The 10257-nt window shown below is 57.8% G+C and overlaps 1 protein-coding gene across 1 annotated transcript in view; it reads left to right on the plus strand.

Annotated features, from left to right (window-relative positions):
* Positions 1–9752, plus strand: part of NSMCE1 (NSE1 homolog, SMC5-SMC6 complex component) — a 35505-nt gene extending 25753 nt beyond the window's left edge. Inside the window, 7 exon segments of the mRNA XM_070363105.1 lie at positions 433–554; positions 1572–1649; positions 2844–2990; positions 7802–7918; positions 8956–8965; positions 8968–9075; positions 9537–9752. Of these exon segments, the coding sequence (XP_070219206.1) occupies positions 433–554; positions 1572–1649; positions 2844–2990; positions 7802–7918; positions 8956–8965; positions 8968–9075; positions 9537–9616 (662 nt within the window). The 3' untranslated portion in view covers positions 9617–9752.
* Positions 9753–10257: the final 505 nt, after the last annotated feature.

The raw sequence follows: 10257 nt of genomic DNA on the forward strand, positions 1-10257 counted from the left end.
GTTCAGTCCGTGCTTGTGTGTTGAATGAAGGGAGGAAGGACAGAGGTGGACGTGATCCCTGTGTGAGGCGGGCAGGGACGGAGGCTCTGTCGGGGAGTCTGGTTGTGATGCCCATGGCACCGAGGCACCTGGGGGGGACGGTGACCGGGCAGCAGGGAACTAGGGGTGGGGGTGGGGGTGGGGGGGTGAGGAGGCCGGGACTGCCGGCCGAGACAGGAAGACCTCGGCAGGCTTTCCGCCTCACAGCGCCGTCTGTTTGAATGCTCCAGGAAGGAAGAAGCCACAGGCATCGGCACTCGAGTACCCAGCAGGGCCGCGCCTTTGCCCAGGTGTGGCTTTGCTGCTTCGTGTGCAGGTTGATGGCAGATTGAAACAAGCTACACTTTTGATACAGCACCCTCCGCTTTTTTTCTTTCGCCTCTTTATTTCCAGGTAATGCTACCGTAGAGAAGTTGGAGGACTTCATCAACACAATTAACAGTGTCTTGGAGTCCTTGTACATAGAGATAAAGAAAGGTGTCACTGAAGATGACGGGAGACCTATTTACGCGCTGGTGAGAGCAGACAGAGCCCCCTGGTGGATATTTAGGGAACTGCAGTGGAGACAGCCTCTGCCCTCCTTCCTGGGGTGCAGATGAAGGTGCACCCGCCTCACCAGGGGCGTGGAGGGCGAAAGACACTGGGCCTGGCCACCTCCCTGACCCAGTCTCGTCTCTCCATGCTCGCTGCCGGCCCCCTGGTCTGTAGTGTCCTCTGCAGCCATCAAGGTTGGGGGTAATAGAACCTGGGCCTGGCTCTCAATGCAGCGCTGGCTTTATTGCCCCACCTGGAATGCCCCCTCTACCCTGAGACTGGCAGCATGCCTTAGCTTTTATTTTGGTTGTTGCCAGGCATCTGCAAGTCACCCTAGATGAATGGAATATTAGGGGTAAAGGGATAAAAATGCCTTTTCGTTTAGAACAAGACATAGAAACTTTGGAAAGAAAGAAACGTGAGGTCACTAAGGATTGAGACCTCGTTGGGGCCTCCTGCTGTGTTCACATTTTTTTTTTTTTCCCTCCTGGCTAGGGAAAAGGATGTGAGATACAAGCCCCCATCTTTGGGTAGGGAACTCCTTTAGGCCTTCAGAGACCACGCTTCTACCAGCCAGGCCCACACAGAACGGGGCTCTAGCCCAGGGTTTCCCAAACCCTGTTCTGTGGAAGAAAGGGCTGTGGAAATGTTGGGTTAAGTCGGTGAATCAGTATTGTTTACTGCCAGAGTTCTCAGTGCCTTCTGCATTTGAAGCCCCACTAGCATGCAGACAGGCTTCCCGAATTCATTTGAGTTTGGAGCTGTCACACAACCTTGGGAGTTCTGAAATCTCTGAAAATTAGACATATTGATTGAGCTAAAGATTTAATTTGTAAGACTGGTTCCAAATTTATCCCCGTGGCCCACAGTGCCTGGACACAAAGTGCTCCAGGACTGGTGAGGTGGGGAGGGGGAGGGGAGGAAGGAAGAGCCTGCAGGTGACTTAACTGTGACAAGTGAAGAGCACAGCCTGACTCTCACGCTAACTTATTTTTTAGGTGAATCTTGCAACGACTTCAGTTTCTAAAATGGCATCAGATTTTGCAGAGAATGAGCTGGATCTCTTTAGAAAGGCTGTAAGTATAGCAACTCCCATTGCCCATCAGCCAGGCTTCTTACAGAAAACGTCCGTCTTTCATTAGAAATGGAAACTTCAACCTTCCTGGGTCCCCCTGCTGCCTGAGAAAGCCCTTTGCAGGGGCATGTCACCAAGTGGCCCTCTCAGAATTCATAGCCGCCAGGTGATTGCTGGGGAGCTTGCCACGGCCGCCTGGGAAAGAAGAGCTGGTCTGGGTTTGACTCCAACTGGTTGAATAGCAGTGACCTCCTGGGTATGGGATGCAGCTGAGCGGGTGTTGCTGCTCGAGTCCCAGGGTCAAAAACATCCCCGGGGAGCTTGCCGGAAAGGCTGAACCCTAGTCTCCACCCAGACTGCTGAATCCGAGCCTGAATTCTGAGAAGGTGCCCAGTGATCCATCTACCCAGTCATTGGAGGGGCGCTGCTCTGCATGCCCGGCTTAAGAGCCGTTCACTCGGCCGCCTTGCCACTCACCCGGGTGAGCACCTGGTTAGGACAGTGGTTCTCAGCCCTGGGTGCCCCGCAGTAACTGAGGAGGTGAAAGTAACGCGGGCGCTCTGGCCTCCCTCCAGGCCTGTGAGTCCAGGTCTCTGAGGTCTGAGTCCTAGAATCATTCCTTCCTAAGCCGCCTCTGGGGCTGATTAGCAGCCAGGGTTGAGAATCGGATTCTAAGATGGTAAATACACAGCTGTGTGTGTGTGTGCACGTGTGTGCACACAAGCAGCCTATCTTCCCGGTTCCTCTGCTCTGCTGTGGGCAGAAGTTTTAAGGCACCTTCCAGCCAGCTTCTCCTAGCCCCAGTCCACAGCAGCTCTGTGGCTCCCTGGTGTGTTCTCTTGCTGGGCCACCCTGGTGCCTTCCCTTCCGGGTTCCAGCCTGCCCACCTCTGAGTAGGAGGGGTGCTGCCCCATTTCCTTATTCATTCGTTCCTTCTCCATCTTCAGGGAGGTGAAGTGATCCTTCTTGATTCAGGGGGCATTAAGGTCCTTCATTTGGAATGCTGTTACAGGAGCAACTTGGGTCAAAACATATCTATGGCTTTTGATGCATATTGTTAAGCTGTTTTCCTGAAGAGTCCCTCAGTTCTGCCTGTGACATGAGTAGTCTCACTGCATCCCGCCAGGATCGGCATTATGGCCTAAGAGTTGTTCTCCCCAGTCTAATAGATGGACATGGCTCCTGTCTCTTCCAGTTGGAGCTGATTATTGACTCAGACACTGGCTTTGCGTCTTCCACAAATATTTTGAACCTGGTTGATCAGCTTAAAGGCAAGAAGATGAGGAAGAAGGAAGCTGAGCATGTGCTGCAGAAGTTCGTACAAAACAAGTGGCTGATTGAGGTATTTCTCGCTGTGGGTTTTCCAGCTTGGCTCACTTTTTACCATGAATCACACTGTTTCCTCCAAGATTGTATCGTATTTAATGGGTGTCCGTTGAGCTGAGGCCGTTCAGGTCCCTTTATCTCAGCAGTCCCCGACCTCTTTGGCACCAGGGACTGATTTCCTGAAAGTCAGCTTTTCCACAGACTGAGGAGGGGGGATGGTTTTGGGATGATTCAAGCGCATTGCATTGCATTACATTCCCTTCTCCAGGGGATCGTCCGCACCCAGGGATCGATCCCTGGTCTCTGGCACTGCAGGTGGATTTTTTACCGTCTGGGCCCTGGGGAAGCCCACTGTGCATTTTTACGTCAGCTTCACATTCAGATTGTCAGGCTTTAGATCCTGGAGGTCAGGAACCCCTGCTGTCTGCATGAAGCCCACAGTGACCCTGCAAGGAGGACCCTGTTTACTCAAGTGACCTGGGTGGGAAGGTCCAACTGGAAGTGGCAGAGCCAGGGTCTCAGGCAGCTGTGCGGGCCCTGGACTCTGAGCCCCAAGCAGGCGGTGTAGTGCGGTCGGCAGGAGCACGGTGCTGCTGCCAGATTCCGCCGCAGGTGCCCCGTGTGCCTCGGCTGTGAGAGGGGAGGAATAGCTCCACCTCCAGGTGAGTGAGGAGCGGGATGAGGGCGTGGGAGTCACGCCCCGGTGCTGGGCGCCCACAGGAGTCACTGTCCCCATCATGGTTATCACTGTCAAGTTCTCCAAGGCCAGTGCTGTTGGGATCCTTTCTCTTAGATGGTGGCCCTCAAAGAGCCAAGAGGACGTGTCGACAAGCTTTTGGAGAGGAGCTGTAGCAATCTTTGAAAGGTTCGAGTTTCTTGACACCCTGTGTCTATTTCTTTTGGCTGGAACAGTCAGACGTTTCAGTTCTTTTTCCACAAATGCACCACAGTTTCCAAGAAACCCGAGCCAGACAGGCTCCGTGCCGCCTTGCTCGCCCCGCTCCTGCCCCTCTGGGCTGTGTCTGGGCAGGACTGCTCAGAGGGGCCCTCAACTTCCTCACTTGGTGGTCAGACCTGTGGCTGGAGGCCGCTGCTGTGGTGACACGATGCTCACTTCCTTTCCGGGGAGAGCTCAGCTCTGGAGTCGTGGCAACCGTGCTCTGAGTTGTTGATCTCGGGGTGGGCTGCCCTGGCAGTCTGACCAGAAACATCTAGTTCCTGCAGTGCTTTCTGGACAGGAGGAACTGTCTGGAGAGGCCACAGTGGTGAGGGCAGGAGTAGTGGGAACCGCTAGTGGGGTCAGCGCCTCTGGGCATGTCTGCACATCGTGTGCTCGTGTGCTCAGCCCCTGCGACCGCGGGGAGCCCTTCGCTCTGTTCTGTAGCTGAACCCACTGCAGCTCCGTGATCTGGGTGAAGTCCCCCACCTGGCAAGTGGCCGAGCCGTGTCCAGGCTCCAGCGAGTGTGACTGCAGGCCCCCATCAATTGCTTCGTCACAGTTTTTCTTCCTCTCTTGGGTGGATTTGGCAATACGGAATGTTCTCGGACAGCTCGGGTCATAACCGACCGCACTCTGTCCTCGGGCCAAGCTTTCTAAGGGCAGGGACTGGGACCTCATCTTTGTACCTCGTCACTCCTGGAGGCGCTGCTTACTGAACGTGGCCGAGCGGGTAGTTGAAGTTCCAGAGAACAGAATGTATCTCACACGTACCCCCCAGATGATACAAGAACTCCTCATAGATTAGAAGGTACCGGCACTCATACAGTCCACGTTGGTACGAACACCTGTCGTCTCCCTGGGCCTCACCCTCTGGCGCCCTGGTACGGCCTCTGTGCCCGGCTTTGGGCCCACGGCTGGCCGTGTGGGTCCAGCGCACTTAGATGCTGTCACATTACGATGCAGGGCTGGGTGCCCGACTTTATCAGGACTGATGCTTTGCTGCCCAGAGCGGGGACGACTGGAGGAAACAACGCATCTGGGGGTCTGCTGGACTTGGCTCGGGCCCCAGCTCTTGTCCTCTCTGCTTCCTCCTCGGGGAACTGGACTGGAGGTGCTGGTGCTGCCTTCCTGAGGCCTGGGGGTTCTGTGAGTACTGGCCTCCAGAGCCCCGCAAGTCTTGAGGGAGCCCTCCTTGCTGACTGATCCCTTGGGCCTCACGTGGACGAAGAAACAGGCCAGGGAAGGGGAGGGCATGGTGGTGAGACACCCCAGAGTCCTCTTCTGGCCTGGCCGTTCCCTCTGGAGGTGGCTTCTCGCTTCTGAGCCCGTTTCCCATCTGAAAGATGAGGACCGTGCTGGCTGGCCGGTGTTTGTCCTGAGGGTGGAGTGCTCCCTAGGCTGATCAACACGGTCATGGCCATGTGTTCTGTGTCACTTTGAAGGACCAGCTGAGGGGCTATGGGGTGAGTGCTGGTTGGTGCTCTGATCAGCCTTCCTGGAGCAGCACCTTGACCGGAGGGACCATGTTTGAGTCTCACTCTTGGCCTCTCAGAAATGGGGCTTTCCTCAGAAGCCTGTCCCCCAGCAGCACTGTATTCATTATGATGGGACCCCTTCCCCCCAGCCAAGTCCCAGGAGAGCCCTGCCCTGTGCAAGGCTCTGCCTTGGCACGGAGCTGCTGAGGCAGCTGTGCAGCCCCTTGGGGGCCCTGGGGGGCGGTGGTTGGGATCAGTGGGCGAGGCTCTGAGACAGAGGCTGCCTCAGAGAAGTGTGGATGCTCGGAACCTGGGCATCTGCTGGCAGCTGCACGTCCGCACGGCCTAGGGACCAGTCCCCAACACAGGGCCCCAGCTCAGGATGGTTGTCAGGCCTGGGAGGTCACTTGGGGTTGGATCTTCCTTGGAGATCGAGGGCAGTCCGCCCCTCCTAGTGACAGAGGAGTGAGCGCCATCGTGAGTGATGAGCACGGGGCACTTCCAGGCAGCTAGTAGGCGTTTAGTAAATGTGACTCAAACCTGACTCTGAACTTGAACTTGCTCACTTCAGCCTTGGCATTCCTCCTTGGGATCGATGCGAGGGCTGTTATATACTCTTCCCCTTAGATGTTTATCATGACACGGCCGAGTGCTGGGCCACACGTCAGGTGCTAGGGACACAGGGTGAGCAAAACCAGGCCTGGCTCACAGTCTGGGGAGAGAGATGGAGGTCAGCCCCACTCTCGCTGAAGTAAGAGTTGCAGACAGAGAGGAAGCAGCGCTCACAGGGGACCTGCCCTCAGTGGAGGAAGTGGCACCCTGCTGCAGGCTGGGGAGGAGGCAGCTGATTGGGGTGGGGACGACGGTCCAGGGTAGAGGGAGCGGCCTGCACCCGAGCGGGCAGGGTGGGCTCAGGGAGCTGAGAGGGGCCGGGTGCTGTGGGGAAGGGCACAAGAGGAGCCTGGAGGTGGGCAGACAGGGGTTCGGTTCTTCAGCCCAAGAATGGCGGCGCCTCGGGCTGGGCCTCACAGAGGTCAGGTCTCCAAAGAGGGTCCCAGAGGGGCGAGCAGGGGGAGGGTAGATCAGGGTGGTGGCCATGGAGACAGCCTTGTTGTGGACTTGGGGCTTTTGAGAAGGTAGCGGCCACAGGCCCCCGGACGGCCCTGGGCCCCGCCCTCTCATGCCCAGCACCACGGGGCACAGAGCTCCTGTCCCCTTCCTGACTGGCCCGACTCTGCGGTGCAGGGCACCACTGCCTCGTGCTGGGCCTCCCTCCACTTGCGGGAGTCCTCGGGCTCTGTCCTGCCTGCTTGCCCTGTTCCCCACGGTCGGAATTCTGGCTCTCTAACTCTGCGCCCGTGCCCATCTCCTCCTGGGTGGTCACTTGCCTGACACTGGAGGCCCAGGATGAACGCACTTCCCTGGCCGGGTGGCACCGCACACGCTGGATGGAGGCAGGAGTCGTGGGGATAGGGTGTGGGGTGGGAGCAGCAGCCCCTCGTGTGTGGCGTTAGGTAGAGAAGCAGCGCAGGGGCGCTGAGCCAACCCGGCGCTGCAGGCTCTGGGGGCGGCCCCTGCAAGGCTTGCCCCCCGCCCTACTGTGCACCTTTGCCCAGGACCCCACTGGCAGCCCTTCCTCCCCCAGGGCTACAACATGTGCTCAAGAAGTTCCATCCGAGTTCCTTAGTTGACTTGGATGCATAAATGTCCATGAGCTTCTGTGACACTTGTCTCCAGTCAGGTCTTCCTCATCCTGCCTCTTCGTTGTGAGTTGGCCGTAGGGTCAGCCAAGTTTTTCCATATTTCTGGCTTTCCCATGATTTGGGGTTACACAGCGTGTGGACTGTCTGTATATGGGAACCAGGAGGCCTCACCACGCCCCACACCACTTGGTTTGGGGCCTCCCTGGACCACCTCCAGCATCGTCTGTGAAGTGGTGTGGGCGGAAGTGATCTTGGATGGTCCAGGCAGAGTCTCCAGGCAGTGGTGCTGGGAGGCACTGCAGTGCTGCTCCCTGGGGTCGGGGTGGGAGGCACTGGGGGAGGGAGAGGAAGGAGCAGGGGCCTGGCTCAGGGCTGTGGGGTTCACTCCATGGGGTCGCGGCTCCCTTTCCCGGCCTCTGTCCTCATCCGGGGGTGCTGGGGCAGCTCCAGGATTCCCGTCTGTGAAGGCACGAGGAAGGTGCTAAGGAAATGTGGGGCGGGGGTCCTCGCCTCGCTTTTCTTTCAGGTCTCTAAGTTTTCCCCACTTTAGACTGTACAAGGGGTCGGTGTGAATGCCTGCGGGGCGAGGGGTGTGTGGACCTCTGCCCCTTTCCTGGCCTTGGGCCGTGGGAACAGAGGTACCTCCTGGGTGGGAAGCGGGCCGGGTGTGCCAGTTCATAAAAGATGCCCCCGCCTTGCGTCCCCGCAGAAGGAAGGGGAGTTCACCCTGCACGGCCGGGCCATCCTGGAGATGGATCAGTACATCCGGGAGACATACCCCGACGCCGTGAAGGTCTGCAACATCTGCCGCAGCCTGCTTATCCAGGTACCCCGGGCCGGGCGGGGCACACTCTCCAAGACTCACTCAGGGCCCAGGCCTCTGACGACGGGCATCTCCTCAGAAACGTCTGACAACAAGTGCACGAAGGCCTGCTTCTCCCTGGTCCTTCAGTTCTGTCCCAGGCGCTTTTTATTTTTTTCCTCAGAATGGCTCTCAGAAGTCTGTGTGGCCCATATTATCTTGGCAGCAATGCGCCAAGCATCTTTCTGTCTCATCCACAGATTCCTGTTGTCTGTTTGCCTCTGAGTACGTTGTACAGCTTCAGACCAGAGCAGCTGGACCAGTGCTGGTGGATTCTGTGTTTGTCTTTCTGCTTTAGATTTTTTTTGATGCGAACTGTTTTTAAGGCCTCTATTGAATTTGTTACAGCGTTGCTTCTGTTTTTCTATCGTTTGGTTTTTCAGCAGTGAGGCAGGTAGGACATCAGGTCCCTGACTAGGGATCGCACCCGCACCCCCTGTGCTGGAAGATGAAGTCTGAACCCCAGGAGCACCAGGGAAGCCCCTGTGTTTCCTCCTTTTTCATTCTCTCTTTTTGCAGTTATCACTTGGACTGGGCCGGGCCTCTTGGCACATGCATCCTTGGGCACCTGGTGGTTATTTTTCTTAGGTTGGAATCCCAGGAGTGGAATTTCTAGAACAGAGCGTGCACACAGCTGTTTAAAGCTCTGCCCCATGTTGCTGAAGTGCCTTCTGAAAGCCGTGGTCGTCTTCATGCCCCTTCAGGGCCCACTCGTGTTCAGAGTCCAGGCTTGGGGGCGACCTCGCTGCTCCAAGAGCCTGGCCGCCACCCACTCTGCCCTGCTGTGGCCTCTGGAGCCCTGAGCTTCTTCCCTTTGCACTCAATCGTCAGCTGCTTTACTAAAACCCACTGCGCTGAAGACTCAGAGTTGTTCTCATTATCAGTTTGGGGCCTGGAAGACAAATAACCAAGCCAGTGGGATGCCTTCCTTGCAGTCTCCTGAAGGGTTATGAACATGGAGGTGTGTAGCGGGCTCTCAAGCCATCACCTTCTCATTTCAGGGTCAAAGCTGCAAACGTGTGGAATCAGGATGCACTTACCTTGTGTGGCCAAGTACTTCCAGTCCAGCTCGGAGCCACACTGCCCCCACTGTAACGACTACTGGCCCCACGAGGTGCCAGGTCTGTGTCCCCCAGCCACTCGCTTTCCTCCTGGCCTGTAGCAGGGCTGTGTGTATGGCAAGGCCGTGTGTATGCCGGAGTGTTCGTGCCTGGCCCTGAGGGGGCACCAGGGCGGGGGGTGGACAGGGCACCCCAGCAAGGGCTCCACATGTGTGCGGGCCCGGGCCCTGTGTACTGAAGTACCTTCTGCAGTGCGTGGAGGCCAGCCTGCTTGCTGGCATTGGTCCAGCAAGGTGCTCTGGAACCCAGCAGAAACCCCGAGACATGCGAGGGTCTGGTACAGTAGACGTGCTCCCCCACAGCTGTCTCTGGAGGGGAGGTGAAAGCACATCCCCAGACTGGGGCTCATCCTGCCTCCCTGGAGGGTGAACTGTTCGTGGGACAGAGTCCTTGGCACAGGCTTGTGGCTGGGGGCGTCCACCAGCCCCGTCACTCACAGTACCTCTGGCTTTTCTGTACAGAAGTCTTCGACCCCGAAAAGGAGAGGGAGACCGGTATGTCCAGATCGAACAAAAGGCCCTCGCGGTCTCGGCAGCACTAGCCAGGCCCCTGCCTTCGGGGGAGTGACCGCCTGCCCCATTTGGAAGAGAGGCATCAGTTTCACGGTTCACATGGATCACCTTTTTATCTTTTATGTTCGCTTGTTAACAGGTTTGGAATAAACTTGCTCAGCAGCCTCTGTGGCCTCGTCTGGTGGTGCGCCCTTCTCCTGGCACTCACTGAGAGCTGGGGGCCCGGCCTCGGGTCCGGGCTGAGGCTGGCCGAGCGCCTCCTGCCCAGCACGGCCCAAGGCTACTTGCTCAGGGCAGCGTTGCCTTCGGTCCCCAGCTTTGGTCACTGGTCCTACTCACACTGGCCGGCCTGACTTACTGGACGTGTGGGAGCCTTGGCCTTGGGCCCGCCCCATGCCCCGCATCCTCCCTGGCCCGAGATGCACCCACCGGCCTGAACGGCACGAGGCTGCGGGAGGGGCTGTGGCCATGTGTCCTCACTGGGCGCTCTGCCCCGCCTGCAGCTGCCCCAAGCCAGACCGAGGAAGTCGGCCTGGACGCCTCCTTCCCCTGGGCCTCCTGCATCAAGCCTACCACCAAATCTCATGCAGCCCACCTGCCGGATGGCCCTCAGCCCCACGGCCACCACCCAGGCTGGCCCAGCTCCCCTCCCCTGCACACTGCTCCCGGC

The sequence above is a fragment of the Bos mutus genome, chromosome 25 (assembly GCF_027580195.1).
Source record: "Bos mutus isolate GX-2022 chromosome 25, NWIPB_WYAK_1.1, whole genome shotgun sequence".
In the NCBI taxonomy this organism is placed as follows: domain Eukaryota; kingdom Metazoa; phylum Chordata; class Mammalia; order Artiodactyla; family Bovidae; genus Bos; species Bos mutus.